General features: G+C 42.7%; 2 protein-coding genes across 2 annotated transcripts; one reads left to right on the top strand and one right to left on the bottom strand.

The window, feature by feature from the left end:
• Positions 1-331: 331 nt before the first annotated feature.
• On the bottom strand, positions 332-3148 carry LOC310995212 (fructose-1,6-bisphosphatase 1-like). Its single transcript, XM_083984192.1, has 8 exons — positions 2885-3148; positions 2211-2373; positions 1684-1776; positions 1412-1552; positions 1182-1319; positions 949-1068; positions 671-860; positions 332-570 (listed from the first exon to the last, which is right to left on the bottom strand). The coding sequence occupies exons 1-7, from the start codon at positions 3052-3054 to the stop codon at positions 672-674; spliced, it is 1014 nt and encodes a 337-aa protein (XP_083840318.1). The 5' UTR covers positions 3055-3148; the 3' UTR covers positions 332-570; position 671.
• Positions 3149-4846: 1698 nt separating this feature from the next.
• Positions 4847-17682, top strand: LOC310994419 (KN motif and ankyrin repeat domain-containing protein 1-like). Its single transcript, XM_083983116.1, has 12 exons — positions 4847-4994; positions 7076-7182; positions 7980-10466; positions 10770-10928; positions 11461-11557; positions 11654-11833; positions 11962-12049; positions 12709-12928; positions 15205-15347; positions 15932-16132; positions 16329-16427; positions 17138-17682. The coding sequence occupies exons 2-12, from the start codon at positions 7146-7148 to the stop codon at positions 17198-17200; spliced, it is 3774 nt and encodes a 1257-aa protein (XP_083839242.1). The 5' UTR covers positions 4847-4994; positions 7076-7145; the 3' UTR covers positions 17201-17682.
• The last annotated feature ends 1108 nt before the right edge of the window (positions 17683-18790 follow it).

Raw genomic sequence — 18790 nt, 5'->3', positions numbered from 1 at the left:
TCAATGTCACAACAGGAATTGCAGGGAAATAAAATTAACATGTGTTATTAATCCAAAACAAAACTTTGATCCAATCTGCAGTAATGATCTTCATGTTATCAAAGGATCTTGCACAGTGACAGTCCTTTGTTGTTGCTAATTAGTGATTGTTAGGGTGCTAACCAACCGTGTGTGGGATTCTTTGGTTTATTTTTCTGCCCAGTTTGCAATTTGACTTCTTTTGACACCAAAGGCAAAAAAAAAAAAAAAAAGTATCCAGAGACACACACTGCAATTCTCAACCCACACACATGCACACCAGACTTTGGCAACTCAGTGAAGATAATGAGCATCTTTTCACTTGTCTTTATTTAAAAAATACAGGCTACAGTCCATTTAATAACACACACACACACATACACACACCCAGCAACGAGCTGGAACTGGCACAGTGTGAGGTGGAGTTCAACGGTCCAGTGAAGCTCCTGGTCCCTTCATCAGTGCAGCCGTGGGAAAGCGAGTAGAAAGCGATGTCAAGATTGAGTCTCTTTTTGATGATGAATAGTTGTGTTAAACACCAGAGTTGACCGGCTGTGGGAAAAGAGATGGAAAAAAAACACAATTCCTTATCCATTCCACCACAGAATTAGTCAATTGATCATGATTTGAGATTGTCTACAATCCTTAGTACCTCATTTGTGGTGCTTCTTGAAGATGGCGATATATTCTTTTACATCATCGGGGGATCCCAGGACCACAGGGACTCGCTCGTGGATTGAGGTGGGCTGGATGTCCAGGACATTCATGGCTCCTGTGGTGGCCATGCCTCCTGCCTGCTCAATGATGTAGGACATGGGGTTGCACTCGTACAGCAGCCTCAGCTGAGAGGCAAGGAGCAGGAAGATGAGAGAGTGATTGAGTGAGCAGTTTAACACAGAAATGTATAATATAAGACCTATAGAAACTCACCTTGCCCTTAGGACTCTTGATGTTGGCCGGGTATAAAAAGATTCCTCCGTACACCAAAGTACGGTGAACATCAGCCACCATTGATCCAACATATCGACTTCCATATGGAGCAGAACCGTCCTACAAAAACAAATTGTTGTTTTGTCTTTCATTTCCACTGTATTCAGAAAAATATGTGGTCAGGTCATGTAGCCAGCTGCACATCTGGCCTCTGCAACGTAACCATGTTTTACCTCTGGGAATTTCTTCTTCTGGAGGTACTCTGTCACATCTGGATAAAACTGCTGTGCGTATCCCTCGTTCAAACTGTAGATCTTTCCCTTTTTCTTGATCTTCACGTCTCGGTCCACCAAGATGAACTCGCCGATCGACTGCAAAGAAACGTCAGATTATGAGATCATCGTGGTGCATTCAAATACACAATGATATATCGGTGATATTGGTGATAGTGATGCCAACTTACAGGGTCCAGCATGAAGCAGTTGACTCCCTGACCGGTGGACAGCACCATCATGGTGGCACTTCCATACAGAGCGTAACCAGCAGCAACAATTTTCCTCCCGGGCTGCAGAGCATCCTTCTCACATGGCTCGTCATTTGTGGTCTATGGAGAATTTATATTTAGAAATATCACAACAGGGAAAAAAAAACACTTTCACACTTGTTAATGCAATGGTGTAATAATACATTTTTTTCTGTGTGTGGATTCACTGTGCAGGATCATCATTTACTAACCTTTTTGTAGATAGCAAAGATTGTTCCAATGGAGACAAGACAGTCGATGTTTGAGGAACCATCCAGAGGATCAAAGCACACAATGTATTTTCCCTGTAAGATGAAAAAAACAAACAATTTGATTGATGAATGAATGAATGAATGAGTTTGTCAGTACATACAGTATAGGCTATGTGGCTGAAAGGGTGTAGGTAGAAGCTACGTACACCTGGCCCCTTTTACTTTACAAACGGATACTCATCACAAAACAAAATACAAAAAGGATTAAGCACAAAAATGAGAAATTAATCGTATCTATAAACTTCCATTTCTCATCATAACTAAATAAAAAATAGCGCACAGTGCACAATCCAAACTTAACAGTGCATGATCAATAAACTTAATCCTCCATATCATAACGAGAAAAGTATTTTAAAACTGGAAAGTGTGGTGCATAATTTCATATTTTCAGGGCAGGGCAGAATGATAATCAAAAGTGTAAAAAACAATCAAAAATGTTCAATGTATTCACACAGAGATGCACATACGCTCTTGTCTGGCTCCACAATGAGCGCCTTCTCGTCCTCCTCTGACACAAGGACGCAGGCGGAGAAGGACGACTTGAGCATGTTGATGACCAGGTCGTTGGAGAGGACATCCAGCTTCTTCACCTGGTCCCCGGTCACGTTGGTGCTTCCAGCGATGCCATAGCTTCCAAGAAAAGGAAAGATGAGCAAAAGAAAAGTGAATAAAAGTGATATGTTTCTATGCAATTCTAGAGGAAACACAATGAAAATGCAAATATATTTGTTTTGGGAAGAGCACACAAAGCGCCTCTTCAGTTGTTTTCTTTTCCACATTCAGAGAAAGGTCTGAAAGCCCATTATCTTCTTGACCTCTGACCCCAGGGGTTGTGCACAACATGTGCAGACTTTACCTTTGCCCAGGGGGCTGAGTTAAACTGCTTATTGATTCTCATGTCTTACTACAACTAGAACTAACACTAAACTCAGATATAATTCCCTATTTTGCACACATTTAAATAAAAGAAAGATTATGTTAAAACAAAGAGAGTGACCTCGATTCATTTGTAAATCTTTAATATGGTGCGTACAGGAGTCCAACCCTGTCTTTAATCTTGTTCTCTCCCACTTTAAGATTCATGAATATGTTATTATTCCCACCCCGGAGCAGAGGAAATGAGAGGTTAAGTGTTACTCACAGGTTGGCGATCCCAGCCTTCCTGACGGCCGTGGAAATGGCTTTGACGGCGGTGCAGATGGAGTTGAGCAGGTTGGTCAGCTCACCTGTGCCCTGGGCCCTCCTGCCCTCCTCCAGAACAAACCTGGTGAGGGTCTGCACGTTGGTGTCGAAGGTTCCTCTGTCAGACATGTTGCCGTCAGGTGTGGGACCGGGACTGGGACCAGGACTGGGACCGGGAACCTAATGCCTTAAGTGAAACAGGACACAGCTTTGCCCCAAAGTTAAAAAGTAGCCCTCAGAGCTGAGATAGGGGACGGGACAGGGGTGTGCAGCTCTCTCGACCAATCACAGCTGTGTTTTCTGTCAGTCAGGGAATGATTTAAGCGCTTCTGTAACTTCCAGGTTTAAAAGACCAAAGTTCAAAGATAGTGCGCATTTTTCGTGTTAACGTCACAACAGCTTCAACCTGAATCAATCCCTGCTCGCTGATTGTATTTTCTCAGTCGTTGTTTTAGATAAAGGATGCATGCAAAGCTCTGGATGAACAAAATAACTTTATTCATCAAAATAGTGTGATGATACAGTGGAAACAGAACTTTTTAAAGCTTGTAGACTATTGTATTTATAGCAAATCCAACAATACTACATGCATTTACAAGTAGCTGTTGAAAGCTTGTTGTTTTTAGACTGCTGAGCAAAATTCAGTTGTGCCAAACTTTTTTTTTGTTGCTAAATTGGTGCACAGCTTTTTACTGGTCTCAGCATTTTCTCCCAGTGCAGTACAAAAGCTGTAACATGCTTTCCCTGCATGATTCAAGGAGTGTAAAGTTCACGCCATGGGACTCATTGTCCTTGTCTACCCTGCTTGTTCATCTTATATAACACCTTTAATTTTACATGTGCTGATAAAGTAGTTAATAAACAGGCACATACAGTTCAGAGGGAGCAGTGCTGAATGTTGTCTGTGTTACTTTATAACTTTATGTCACACAAACATGAAAAGAGAGAGAGAGATCACATGGTTCATTAGATTACATGAAGTTGACCTTTGAACTCAACAAGATACCAGACATGATAATAGCCACTCTGCTATGATGAGGTAATGCGTGCTGGTTACCCACATACTAATCATGGCCTTTTTTAAGTAAAGTGAGATTTTTTGCTGAGCTGCTAGAATAACATATCAAATTTTGGCTGAATGGACCCAAATACACGTCAAAACACTAGCATGAACTTTGATTCCCCCCTGAGAATGATACTACGACATCTCTGATGGACTGGTGTGGACATGTATTTCTCCACCGTGTCCACATGGTGTCACTGTGCAGCTGACAAGCTGTTGAATATGAAATGAAGTCTGGGCTAAGATTCAACCCTGAGGAGCGTGTCACTCCCTGCTGCTGATGCTGCTGTGGAGGCTGTCACTGGAACAATGCAGCCACTTTGCTCTGCTCTTAACATATGAGGAGCATCAAAGCAGCTCTGCTGGCTCAGGAGCTTTTTGCAAATGGAGAATAAGAATATGAAAACAGTGGTTTTATTTGGCTTTAGATAAGAGGAAGCCCCTCACAGAGACTATTTCTGAAGGTAAATGTGAATTTAGAGAACATTGATGGAAGATGTCATATGTTTAAGTGGCGTGAAAACTGCATTTAGGCTAATATGTTCTATAAAGGTCATAATATTCACAATATTGCAGGCTAGACTGATCCTTTGACCTGTAGATAATAGTATGAAACAGACAATACAAAAAATAAATGTATTCTTGATGCTGTGTGATCGATTTAGCAGAAGAAGAGACTTCATCAATATTTCACTGAGGACCATTCATCACCTGACTGACTCCCAGCAGCACCTGCTGCAGGCCGCATGTTGACAGGCTGCGGCGCATGCGCAGTGAGCGCCCCGCACCTGGAGGGGCAAAACTTGTGCTTGTGTTAAAAAATAAGTCGCGTCTCGCGGTCGTGAACGCATTTAAAATTGAGAAAGACAAATATTTTAATATGGACAAGTTGCTGTTCGACTTTTACTGACAGGTGAAGCGACTGTGAGACTTTATTTTTCACCTGTGCATCACCAAACATGTTGTTGTGTCCACTCCTCCTCCTGTACAGGTGACTTCACATCAGGTGAGCTAACGGCAGAGTGGACTAGCGTCAGCTCAGCTTTTAAGGAGAAAAACCTTAAATAGTCAAGTTTGTTGTATGAAACAGTATTATATGTTATATATAGACAGTGTCATGTAATAGTTTTAGTTGAGATGTGTCTCAGTGTTTGGCCACTGGGCGTCAGGCTGAGGCAGCATCCAGCCTGAGCTGCTGCAGGCTCATGTTTATGATGCACTCATGTCACCTAGTAGCTAATGCTGATGATGAGCTAACTCTTTGAATAATTGCGTCTCAGAGGCCTCGGTAAAAGCAGCCTGGGGGGTCACATTCAGCCCTCCAGCAAAGTTTATTAGCCCCTGCGGTGAAAGCTGAAGTTTCAAGTTTTCTCATTTCTCATTTCTCCACTATGGGTAATGATATAACAACCAGGCTTGTGTAACTCCCATTAAATAGGATGTTAAAACTTGTGTTTGCCAGGCTGTTTGAACAGGCAATGACCCTGCAATCTGTGCTGTAAAAAAAAAAAAAGTACACCTTTTGAAATGAATAGCACAGATGCATAATGAAGTCCATTTCTTTTTTGAGGGAAATAGGAACCCCATGGATTCAGTAGCCTACCGCTGCCTGTTTCTATCACCGAAGTCAGCAGTGGTATCGGGCTCATTATCAAGGAACAGAAAGTGTCAGCTGGGTATTTGTGCCAAACTAACATGGGCATTCATTAGGTAGAACACATGCAGGGTCGCTCTACTGTCACACCTGTGCAAGTTACACAAAGAGAGGTGTCGAATGAGTCGATGTTGTGCTTTGTGATCATAAGATACTCTAAAATACATTTAAATAATGCTGTGTTTTGAAGCAGGTTCATGTTTTCCTGTACTATTTGGATCTAGAGACCATGCATGATTTTAAATCTGGTGTTTATTTCTTTAAAATCCTTGTCTTTGTTGTCTTAACTCATTCAGGCTTCCACCGCTATTTCCATATTATGCAACTCATGCATTCCTTCTGTCTCTTAATTGCAAGCTTCACCCTTCTCTCCCATGATATGTCATCGTAACATTTATCTTAAGAGCAGCAGACATAGTACTTTGGGTCACTGTGGGTGACTCTGACGACAACTTGCTAAACTTATTAGATTTATTGCCAGAGGCTCAGTGTCACTTGTATGTCAGTGTGTGCCTTTAGGTGGGGTGATGCGTTTACTTCTTTGCAGATACACTTGTAAAACCTGAACTAAATGTTACAAAGTCCATAGATGATGCTGGTTTGCACTCTCTTGCTCTCTCTTTTATTGATATACCGCGGCATGCAAAAGTTTTGGGCACCCCTGGTCAAAATTTCTGTGGAACATTAAATGAATTCCTAAAGGCATAACGTTACAGATGACACATTCCCTTTACATTTTAAACAGTATCTTTCTGTCTTTCTTTTTTTTCATCTTTAACATTTTCAAAATGACAGAAAGGAAATGGGCCCACAGTAAAGGTATGGGCACCCTGCATATTTAGTACCTAGTAAAAGAATAGGAAACTATTCTTTTGCAGGGTGTTGCTTTGTTTCCCTTCTTCTCTCTAAAATTGTAGAAAACTTAACACTGAAAAAAAAGAGTGTTTCATGTTTACTTTATGCCTTTTGGAGATCATTTTATTTGTATGTTTTGTTTGATTTCAAGTTCAGCTCATGCATTTATTTTTTCAACACCATGTGACTAATTCTATGCAAGGAGATTCTTTGTAATTGCTAAATAAGACACTCAGTTGAATGGGCCCGATGGGCCTGTGTGCAATATTGGCAACAACAGTCTCCACAAAACGTCCACATGCTGAGAGCAGAAGATGCTTACTGATGAGAAAGTGATACGGCAGTGCAATGCGGTGAGTCACTGTTGTGCACTTTGCAGAATTAACTATAATATGTCATGGATCGGTATAGCATTTCCTTTATGTAAGCATTGTAGGGGTTAGTTATTGTAGACTTGCTGGACCAGAGGGCAGGTACGAGAGTGTGGTTAATGCAGCAGGAGGACCTTACATGTAAGAGCTAATAATAAAAGGATGTGAAGCATCTTTAACCTTGAACAATTTTTCTTTTATTTCCAGCTTTATTCATATTTATGCGCACTGGAAGTAAAGAGATTACTCCATTATTGATTGCTTTTTAAACATATTCATGGCTCAAGGCAGCTTCATCTCTGGAAATATGTCAGGTAACCATTACTATCATTATGTTTATAACTTAAGTCTTAAATGTTTGTGTAGTTTTTACATTTATTCATGTAATTCACTAAAAGTATTCTGTATCTTTGTTATAATGAATGTTTAAAAAAAAAAAGTCTCCACCAACTTGCACTGTTTGACAATGTAAATGTTAAATGAATTACAGTTTCTATTGTGTGAAGTATTTGATAAATGTCAAATATTTCTGTTTCTTTTGTTTACTCACTGGCTAAAATACTTGGAGGATGGTCTGAGGTTGGGAAAACCTGCCAAGAGTATGGTTGGACATTCAGAGGGAGAGTTGCAGAGTAATTATAGAGTGGGTTCAGTCTATGTAGAGAGACATACCATTTGGAGAGAAGTGACTGCTGAAAACACTCTACAGGATTGGTAAATCCTCCTCTGTCCCTCCTCTTCTTGTGGGACAGGCTCAGACAGACTGAGATTATAGTCAAAAACATTTTGAGGTGACAGACGAAAAGAAGATTTGAATAGAAGTGGTCGCCGATGTGCGAATAACACTGAGGTAAGAGACTAAAGGTAGAAAGAGAATAATGTAAGGCTCTATATAATAGCCTTAAAAGCTCTATGGTCTATATCTTAAAGCAGATTAAGCATTTTTCTTGTAGTATTATCTTAATCACCTTATGTTTGTTTATCACGTGCAGTCTGAGGGTGATTTAGAGAGATTTGTACTTTGTATGTATTATAGATTTTCCACTTTTCACCACATGGTTGTCTTTGAGTAATTGTTATTGTCATTTTTATTCCACTGCTGCTCCACTAGGTCAAAGCGCTAAAGTGTTTGTCCCCAACTACCTCGGGATCGACTGCAGCTATCAGTCAGACTTGGACTACCTCGAGTCTGTGGACAATTTCCAAAACAGCAGCACCATTAAGCGGTTAAGCTTCAAGAGGAGGCCCAGGGTGGCCGTCAACAATGCGGAAAAAACACAGAGAGGTGTTTCATCCAGCCAGTGGTACTCCGAAGAGTCGCTGTCATCATCCAGCACCGATGATACGAGGCTGCTGGGCATGTCGTCTACAACCAGGGGTCGACCGCCACTTCCTCCGCCGCATGGATCGTCCTCGGATAACAAACTGTCAAGGAATGAGGGGCCAGCAGCGGTGGCTCAAATAATTACAGAGTCAAAGCCTCAGCCTGCTGCAAGAACTCTTGTTTTACCGAGACAAAGCCCTTTGGTGGAAAAGAACATCGTGGAGACCCACAAACACCCGGAGCAGGAGGTGGCCAGTCAGCCTCCACCTCAGCCCCAACCTCGTCGACGGCTGGCCAGTTTTGGAGGAGTAAGCTCCCCCGGGTCTCTGTCCCCTTTCACTGGTCTGGGTGCATACAATCAGAATAACAATGGGAACAAGCCTGCTGGCACCGGGGTTGATATGCATGCTCACCTTAGCTCGTCCCTGGGCACTAGAGGCAGCACAGGGTGTCTAAGGTCGAGCCCAATGAGCTCTGGTCGAAGCACTCCAGTTCAAGGTCCCGTGCACCTGCTGCACGTCCGTGATCAGATGGTAGTCGCCTTGCAGAGGCTGAAGGAGCTGGAGGAGCAGGTGAAGATCATTCCCATCCTCCAGGTGAAGATCTCAGTCCTTCAGGAGGAAAAGAGGCAACTCGTCACTCAGTTCAAGACCCACAGCGACAGCGAGGACGTGATGAGTGACGTGATCCGTTGGAGGGCTGATAGCATGGAAAGGTCTGATATGAGCATCGTGCAGAGTGACCCCGCCGACCTCAAGGAATTCAGGAAACTAACCGAGGAGATGCAGGCTTTGGAAAGAACCATCAAGGGTGGGAAACTGCAAGCATGGCATGGGAAAGGCCATAATCCTCTGCTGGATATCACCTTGTCTAAACCTTCAAGAAAAAACAAGTACGTGCACACCGATCAGGTAGAGACGAGGTCCATTGCAACAGAGGTGTCGGAAGTTAATCTTGGCATTTACACGGAACGGGAAGCAGAGCTCGACGCACAACAACTGATCATCGGTGCCCTGAAGGAGAGAATCTCACACTTGGAAGCAGAGTTGAAGGAATCGGCCCTCCAGACAGAGATGAGTCGTCTCAAACTGGAGCTTCAGGCCGCTGGAGCGAGGAACCGAGCGGACAAAGCATCTATGGCCCGACCGTCCTCCGTGAGCGCAGGCGTTGAAGCGAGGCCTCACACCACAAGCCAGGGCGTGGGCAATCACACAGAGGTCCGGGATGCCAGCACAGGGGAGTCTACAGAGGTGAAGTCTGTGGGAGTATCTTGTCATGGGCCTGAGGTGAAGGATGTTTACGCAGGACTTGATGTACCCATGAACCAGTGGGAGGTCAGAGCACGAGTTGAGACCAGGGAAAAAGGCGTGGGGATCCAGGTTTTTACAAAAACACAAGGAGTCGGGACAGAGATAAAGTCGTGTGATGCAGAAACCAACACAGAGGTACCGGTGGAGAACCTGTGGCCTAAGAAAGGACCCAGGTATCGCTCGGTGGCCTGTGGGGACTGTTCCATCGACGTGATCATCTGTGACCCAAGGGAACTGGTCTCTCAAGGTACGACCACAGATCCGGTCCGAGGGGTCGATCTGGGAATCATGGCGTCGCCCCAAACGGCTTCACAGCGTACCAACACCGTGTCCAGCTCAGTGTCTCGCTTTACCAACACCAGGCATGCCTTCAACACAGACTCCAGCACTAATACGCTGCTCAGTACCCAAGACAAGCACACCAACACCGCTCAGACCGTCACTAGGACTGTGTCTGTGGGGAACAGGGTCAGAGGCGCCCCAGAGACCCGGACAGTCGGCGTAGGAACGACAAACCTGGTTGGAAATGCCGTAAATCCAACACAATGGACAGTCGCCAAAGTAACCAGAGACACCGGTGTTGGCTTCACAAACATTAACGAGAATTTCCTGGTGGGACTGAAAACTCGCAACATGGCGTCCGGACCGTCCCACCTACCGGACCCCATCAAGACGAGAAGCGTCGGCGTAGGCGAGGGGAGGATACGGGACTTCTCTGCTTCCTCCAGCAGCACATCTGGCCAGAGGTTGTCGCACCACTCTACACAGTCCCAGTGGGACCCCGAGCTCAACCATTACATAGAGAAGATGCAGAAGCTCCTCGGGGAGCACGGGGACCTGCTTACAGCTGACTGCGCCGAACACCGCAGCGGTCAGGGACATGACAGCTCCAAGATGCCCCACAGTAACAAAGCTGCAGCACAAGGAGGAGCTGATGTCCATCGCTTAGATTCTCAGCAACACGGTAAAACTGCACAGATTTAGTTGGATACAAAGGTGCTTTATGGATTCTTTTGAATCACACTTGGAAACCCATTGACTGTTGGGTTTTTCCCTTTGTTTGCAAGCAGAGATACGTATCATCAGATCATCTGTATGCTTGCAAACAAAATGAAAACACACTTATCTTCAACTTTTCTAGTGACCAACAGCCAAACTATGAACCCTTTTCTTTTTAAATGATTCAGTGTTATTATGTAATATCTGTAACATCCTGCTGGTTCTATTAAAAAAATTAGTTCACTCATGTCCTTTGTTTTTGCCACAGCTGTCAGAGAGATTCAGTCTCCATCTCAACTTTCAGTCAACTCCTCTAAATGTGACCAAGCAAACCCAGGAATGTGCCAACAGGGGGGTAATAATGAATCTGAGGTGAAGAGAATGATACAAATGTTAGAACAACAGGCGTCTTCCTCAGCTCTGCAAGGTAACCGTGTGTGTGTTGATGTGTTTATGACCCTTTAAAACAATAAAGGGAGGAGATACTGTCTATGCAAAAGTAATTCAGGTTAAAAATATTCCTTTTCCAGACGACTCCGGAGGCCCAGTTTAAACTTGTTTTAGGCTTAGAGGAAGTGGCTGCCTCTCGCTTGGCAAAGCTTGACTTTCTGAGGGATACACTTGCAATGTTTGGAATGATATCTGGTTTTGGAAAGCATCTCGCACCACATAGCAGTTTGTGGCTGAGAGTCTAAAATTGAATCGCTCCGTAGGAGGAGCTGGTGTCAGAATACTTTCTCCTTTTTTTAAAAATGAGCTCTTCAGATTTGTATGAATATACAGTATATGTATATATAAAAATCATGACTTTATCCCCCAGCTATGTCCTGCCAAGATCAATCTAGTGGGTTTACGTCGTGTTATTTTATACGTGTTGCATTTGATAAAAGAAATAAGATGTAGAAGCCAAGTGTTGTCTATGTAAAGACTCAGAGGTGTTGCCCCATTATTGTTTCTAGACAGATCAGCGCTGCGGTCGGTGATGAAGAAACAGAACGGTGACCAAAGCTGCAGCAGCAACAGGAAGAGCATGAAGTTTATGAGGGTAACCACAGGGTGAGCATCTGATGTCTCAGTCATTTACAGCTTAAACACTGGGATATGATACATCAGAGTAGTTCGTTTGTTGATTTTATTTTTTTTTCTCCTCAGACTGGACCCTATGCCGTCGTATGAGCCCTCTGTCAGCGACAAGGTTCATTCTGAGGAAGCAGAGAAGAGAGGAAACAAAAAGTCAAGGGAAACCGCTCAAGATGGAAACCAAGCGAGGAAGGGCAAAGGTGGCTCCGGCAAGACTGCGAAAGGGTCGGCGAAATCACACACACACCAGAGGTATGATGGAGTCGAAGCCAGATAATATCAATTTGAAGAGGATTTATGCTTTTTTTTTTTTTTTTAATAATAATAATTTTACAGCAGTCTGATCCTTAATCTGTCATTTATTTCCTGTTTTCTTCCAGGTCTAAGTTGAGTGCAAAGATTATCTCTGCTTGTCAAGTCTTGAAGATGCATCTGAGTGGTGACACAACTATTTCCAGCAGGGAATTGGTACGTGTGTGTGTTTGTGTGTCTTGTGTGTGTGTGTGTGTGTGTGTGTGTGTGTGTGTGTGTGTGTGTGTGTGTGTGCATGTATGTTAGTTAGTGAATGAACATGGTGAGATGCCAGAGCAGGGTGTGTTTTAGAGAGAAATCACTTTGGCATTTGAAACAAAAAGTGAAGGGGTGTGTGCGTGTGTGTCGACTCTGTAATTTTCGGCTGTAGTATTTTTCTTGACTTTAAAAATAATGACATTTCTTAGTGAGAGAGAGACTCCTCACATTCAAAACAATTTGTTAATCAGAGAGAGAGAGGGAGATGAATAGAAGAAGTATAATTTATTTTAAAAGGAAAAGCATGTAGATCCTGTAATGGCACTTGAAATACTTACAAAGCTGTTTGTGATGGCATGAAGACAGAGTCTCTTCTTTTATGATGTTGTTTTGGACATTTTTTCTAGTGAGTTGTTGCTTTATTATGCTCTTTGTCTGTGTTCCCTCAGTTACTCTGTAATTACAGGACGTTCCTATCCATTCAGAGTCTTTCTATTGTTCTGTTCACTGTGAATTATGGAAACTTTTTTAAAAAGCATTCATGAGGATGCATAAACAGTTTATATTTATGACACACACATACATACCTTACTGATACATTCTTTAATCTCCTGCAGCATGACTGTCTACAGACGCTGCAGCACGAGTGGTTCTCCGTGTCCAGCCACAAGTCGGCTGCTGCCGACACGGTGGGCGACTACCTGTCATCGTTCCGGCTCGTCTCACCCTCGGTGTTGCAGCACGCCGTTAATATGGCCGACGGCAACGGAAACACAGCTCTGCACTACAGCGTGTCTCACTCCAACTTTGGCATCGTCAAGAAATTGCTGGATGCAGGTACACTTACACCCGCAAGGCAACTGGAGGTTTATTCTCACAACAAACGTGTCCCACTTACTTTAGTTTTGTCTTTCCTGTCCCTGCCTCGCTGTGAGAGTTTATTTCTTTTTGCACTTAGAGCACAACAAGGAAACTATTAGAAAGAAACAATAGTGATGATGTGCTTTTCTCTGGAAAACAATAAGGAAAACTGTGTTGTTCACTGTCACTGTCATAACCACTAGGGGGCAAATTGGCAAACAAAGAGTGTGGTTTGCTGTGGATCTATTATATCCAAAATGAACAGTACATTTTCCACTTTTAAATTATCATTATTATAATAATGCTGTGGCCTGACAAGAGCTTTGATTGTCAACCGCTTTTTAAGGACATGAGATGAGCAGTAATTGAATAGAAATCATTATCCGACGTCACTGCACAGTTTAAACTCATGATATACAGTAAAGTAGAAAATTAAAAGATATTGCTAAAATGAAATTGGACCACATTACTGTCTGGATCGTCCTCGTCTTGTTTCTCCACTATTTACATTTTTTAACTCATTGAGTGCCAACCACGTAATTTCTCGTTTTTCGTTCCCATGCGTTGAGTGCCGAAAACGTAATTTTACGTTTTTTGCTTTTTTTTTAAATTATGAAAATAGACACTTTAATACACATTATATGTAAATTTGGGGACTCTACGACGAGGAGAACTGAAATAGATGACGATCAAAGTCACATGACAGCTCATGATCTGGAAGTTTTTATCATAACTCGGCTTCTGCAAACGAGTTCTGCATGCAGATGCAGCAGCTGCTCTGCTCTCACCCGCGCTGCTGCTCCAGCTGCTCGAGCTGCTCGGAGCTGAACCAGGAAGCTCTCAGCCGACAGTCCGCCCGGTCTTCATCTGGAGCAACACCGTGTCCTCCCCAAAGTCCTCCCGCGGTAAAATCTGATGGTCTCTGGGCCAAAGCAGACCGGCATCACCGACCCGAACCACAGAAGGACCGCGACCACCGGCGGGACCGGTCTTCCCGAGCCGCGGTGGCCGACAGACCCTCACGCTCCGCGGGGAGAAGCTGAGACACGGCACGGTGCGTCTGTGTTATTGTTGTTTAGTGGCGCCCCCCCCGCCCCCGATGGTGGTTTTGTGAATAGAACAACAACTGTTGTATATATTTATCTTATACGAGCCCTTTGATCCAGAAATGCGAGTGTCAGAAGAGCGACAGACACAAACAGAGCACCTTTCATAAAAGACGCTCTATCTCCTTTTCTAGAAAAAAAGGAGGGATTTTGGTGAAACCCAGCCATGTTTAGCTTGACTTTTCTCAGGAACAGAGGCACGTAGAAACAAACGGTTTGTGGCCACTTGAAGCATTAAGGTAAACCTTTCAATTGAGCCACAGTATGTGTTGGTGGCAATAATATAGAATACACTGTGGCTCTACATAAAAAGTCAAAAATGGTCTAAATTGCCGGTACACTTGACTAAAACTTTGGAAAGGAGCGCGGCACTCAATGAGTTAAATGAACATTTAGTTTAGAAATCGACTCGAAACCGCTCCAACCTCGTCCCGTTTAAAAAAGGAACAGAAAGTTCACAGATATAATTCAGCCCCAGTTAATTCAGAGGGTTGAATCGATGTAAACAGAGCAGGCAAACACTGAATAAGCAGCATAGTGATAGAGGCTTGTGCTTTTACTTTTATGTAAAAGCCTTGCAAAAGTTTTCAGTAGATAGTCAGGGCCTTCTTCTGCCTCTCTCTGGTTTGTCTAAGGTCAAGTGAACAGAAACATATAATCAGCGACAGTGCAAATTTTTTTCGCCCTTTCTCATCTGCAACTTCAATTTATTCTGATTCGAAGAATGAGAGGAAAATGGGCTCCGTTGGAAAGTGTGTCAGGGTAGTTTGCTGCTTCATGTAATGAAGTGAGTGAGTGAGTGAGTGTTTTAGCAGCTCTCAAAATACACAGGCTTTGAGGACTGTTAATTGCACAGCACCAAGGAAACCACAGGTATTTGAAAACACTGAGCAAATCTAAAATGTGTTTGCATCATCGCTGCCGAGCAAATTGAAGGACAGATTTCGAAACTATTGATGTGTTTACTGTGTCTGAGTCTGCACCGCGTTTTCTGGCAGACCTTAAATGTAAGGTCAATTAATATTTCAGCATTAAACTTGTAGCACACTTTACAAGTACAACCAGTAAATAATAATAACACACACTTTTTCTTCTTCTTCTTTGCATCTTTTGTTCTCCCCGGACCCGACTGACCACCACACACAGAGGTGTGTAACGTGAATCAGCAGAACAAAGCAGGTTACACCCCCATCATGTTGGCCGCGCTGGCAGCTGTGGAAACTCCAGAGGACATGAGGGTTGTGGAGAAGCTCTTCACAAAAGGAGACGTCAATGCAACGGCCAGTCAGGTGAGTCAGGCTGTTTTTCAGGTAATAGCCTATCAATGTCTCTCTATGTTGTTATCATTTAAATCACTGTATGTGTAGTTCATATCATCGGATCAGGAGCCGCAGTTAGTAATCATCATCCTCACACTTGTGCAAAGATTCAAATCTGCTTTGCTGTAACTCTCAGACTCAGTCCGGGTGTGGATGTTACAGAAGGACTCAGATATAAACCTTGAACAAAAAACATGCAGTTGTTATGGAATTAATAGATATGGTATCTGTCCTGTTTGGATTATTGGTGAGATTTTATTTCATGTATCCATAATTACCTAATACTTTCCTCAGAATTCCTTGTAATTTGTTACTAAATGGAGAACAGATTTACACAGAGAAACCAATTTAAATGCTCATTCATTCAGTAATTATTAATTATTTGAAATGTTCCCCATATTATGTTGAGTTGTATGTTTTATATCAAGGAATTTCACATTTTTACATGTTGCACTCACCACTCAGGTCATGCATTAAAAGTAACTGGAGATATTTAAAACTCAGCATCATTAACCCCATTTCCTGTGTTTGACCCCTTGCCGTCTGCCGTGCAGGCCGGTCAGACCGCTCTGATGCTGGCTGTGAGCCACGGCCGGATGGACATGGTGCAGGCTCTGCTGGCCCAGGGGGCGGAGGTCAATCTCCAGGATGATGAGGGCTCCACAGCGCTGATGTGTGCAAGCGAGCACGGCCACGCTGACATCGTCAAAGTGCTGCTGGCGCAGACGGACTGCGATGCCACCCTCGCTGACAGTGTATGTGACTCCTTGCTGCCGTTCTGTGCAGCTTTTGTTCTGCCTGGGCTTCGAGCTTGAGGAGCTGTTGCACATATTGAATCATGACAGAAGAAAGCATTTTTAAAAAAAAGACACTCCATTAAAATGTCAGGGAAACAAAGGGGCTACAAGTTCTGTGTAATTAAATATCTACTGTCATAATGTGTGTTAACAGGATGAAAGCACGGCCCTGTCCATCGCACTGGAGGCGGGACACAATGACATCGCCGTGCTGCTTTATGCTCATGCCAACTTCTCCAGAGGACAGACAGCGGTGTGTGAATTTGCATGGTTACAGATGTTAAAGGGATAGTTCAACATTTTGGCAAATTGGCCCATTGCCATAATTGCCCTATAGTCATAGCAGTAGGTTTGTTACCTTTAATTGTCGGTGCAAGCTATTTTTAGAACGGCAGAGCAGAGCCGCAAGCTGCTCAGATCTACGCTACGGAGGCTAATGGGATTTCTTGGTTTCCCTCATCAAACTCCAAAACGATCTGGTGGACAAGTTGTGACCTGCACATTCACCACGCTATGAGATGATAGCAGAACGTTGCGAGACGGAGACGTTTTAGAGGCAAATGCAGAGACTGACAAAAACTGCCCACGACGGGAACATGCATCAGTGATTTTGCATTAATTTACCTCAAAAACATCATCTCATATCGTTCCGTTATTATCTCATAGCGTGGTGAATGTGCAGGTCACAACTTGTCCACCGGAGCGTTTTGGAGTTGTTGGATTGTGTATTTGGTGAGTTTGATGAGGGAAATCCCATTAGCCTCCGTAACGTCACTCGGAGCAGCTCGCGGCTCTGCTCCGCCGTTCTAAAAATAGCTTGCACCGACACTTAAAGGTAACAAACCTACTGCTAAAACTATGGCAATGGGCCAATTTGCCAAAATGTTGAACTATCCCTTTAATCCAGGTGTGTGGAGTCAGGTAGCTGTTTCTAACCAACTTACTGTCGCTGTGTCTCAACAGGCCGCTGCTCGTCACGCTGGCAGGTCTCTCTCCTCCTCGGATGCTAGAAACATTTTTGAATGATGACAACGGATTCTTCATGGATCTTATTTATGAGGTGATTCGGTATCAAAGCCCCCGTGAGAAAAGAGGCGGAGTCACAGTTACAGTTACAGAGAGAGACAGATCCTTCAATATCATAACTCAGCAGTTGACAGGATACTAGTTAATGACCTGTATTGTGCATAAAACATTATATCTCAGCACGTAAAACATATGCATGGCGGAATATATTTCTAGTTTGTATTCATAAAAGTTGACAGTTGATGTAATCAATTGTATTACTTCAAAGCCTCTTCAATGGTTTTTATTCCTCTTTTTGTAAATAATATTTATAATTGCAAACAAAGAAACAGTACAGCAACATAAAAATATTAAAGATATAAGTTACATTACATTTTAAAAAAAGATAATAAATAGCTACAAGTGGAAGAAAAATAAGTTCAAGATTTCCATATTTTTATTATAATGTAAACAAGAAAATGTATTTTTATTTATAAGTCGATGCCTTTTGTTTGTAATTTTGTTATTTTTCCAAATAGAAAACTAAACAAACTTTATTAGATACTATGTTGTTGATTATATGTGAAATAATATCTCAGCACTTTGGGTACAGCTCTATGCTAAGCTAAGCTAAACTACTGTAACCAGCCACTGGCTTTAGTGCTTTTAAACTTCAACATTTCTTAATGCTGAATATGAAACAATATATAATTGTTTATCCAACACAGCAGTAAATGTCTTGTACATTTCCAGTATCTATTTGATAGAGTGATGCACAATTTACACACATTTGATAAAGCTGTTCATTGTGGGTAAATTAATTAAATGTGTGAAAAGAACCAGCTTGTCTTTTTATAACTGACTGAAGGTCTTTTTTTGTTTTTGTGCATAATGTGCCTCTCTGCTTTTGGCCACAAATCAAATGAAGTGGAAAAAAAACCTTCAAAAAAGTATTTTTGATAAATGTGTAACTCTTTTCCAGGGTCTGCATGTTTTTTGTTCCACCGTATTTCATGGATGAATGTTTTCTGACATTTCTCTTATTATTAAGTAACTCACCAGTTGCGAAAAAAAAAAACTTTCCTCCATTTTTACCAGGCACCCCCAGACAGAAATGACTCACCCCCTCCCACCTCCACGTGAACTATCACTGACTCCTTCATGAGGATAGCGAGATGCAAGATGCCTTAACTTGTCGACAGAGTCTTGGCTCTGTTTCTTGTTTGCGCCATCACACATTAAAACTAAATAAGCTACAAATCGTCTTATCAACTCGAAATACCAGAATAACCCGACTGCTGCTGCAGCTGCGGCTCAGACTTCGTGGTGTAATCACTCAGCTCTGCATCAGTCCCTGCAACTGAGGCACTGTCACTGTTTAATATTACATACAGACACTGATGATGAAGGAATATCTAATAAGATGTAAATTATATAATAAATATATATATTTTTTTTACAGTTTATTTTCTGCACCTACAATGATTTACACTGTTGTCTGCTCACAAAGCTTTCTTTTTTAAAATGACACTTGGGTGTAGAGAGAGAAAGATGGAAAGCTTCCATAAAAAGACAGAGTAGGTTTATAAAATTATGTTGTCATCCTTTACG

Source organism: Trachurus trachurus (assembly GCF_905171665.1).
Source record: "Trachurus trachurus genome assembly, chromosome: 12".
NCBI lineage: Eukaryota > Metazoa > Chordata > Actinopteri > Carangiformes > Carangidae > Trachurus > Trachurus trachurus.
This window is presented reverse-complemented; position numbering and strand designations above follow the sequence as displayed.

What these genes read in the sequence shown, in the direction of transcription:
- LOC310995212 (XM_083984192.1), bottom strand. Translation starts at nt 3,054, where the DNA reads ATGTCTGACAGAGGAACCTTCGACACCAACGTGCAGACCCTCACCAGG. An exon ending in ACTGCTTCATGCTGGACCCT is followed by an intron (nt 1,320 to 1,411) that starts GTAAGTTGGCAT and finishes GTTTCTTTGCAG; the next exon opens with TCGATCGGCGAGTTCATCTT. An exon ending in AGAAGAAGAAATTCCCAGAG is followed by an intron (nt 1,069 to 1,181) that starts GTAAAACATGGT and finishes TTGTTTTTGTAG; the next exon opens with GACGGTTCTGCTCCATATGG.
- LOC310994419 (XM_083983116.1), top strand. Translation starts at nt 7,146, where the DNA reads ATGGCTCAAGGCAGCTTCATCTCTGGAAATATGTCAG. An exon ending in GTCTTCCTCAGCTCTGCAAG is followed by an intron (nt 10,929 to 11,460) that starts GTAACCGTGTGT and finishes TATTGTTTCTAG; the next exon opens with ACAGATCAGCGCTGCGGTCG. An exon ending in TCTCCAGAGGACAGACAGCG is followed by an intron (nt 16,428 to 17,137) that starts GTGTGTGAATTT and finishes GTGTCTCAACAG; the next exon opens with GCCGCTGCTCGTCACGCTGG.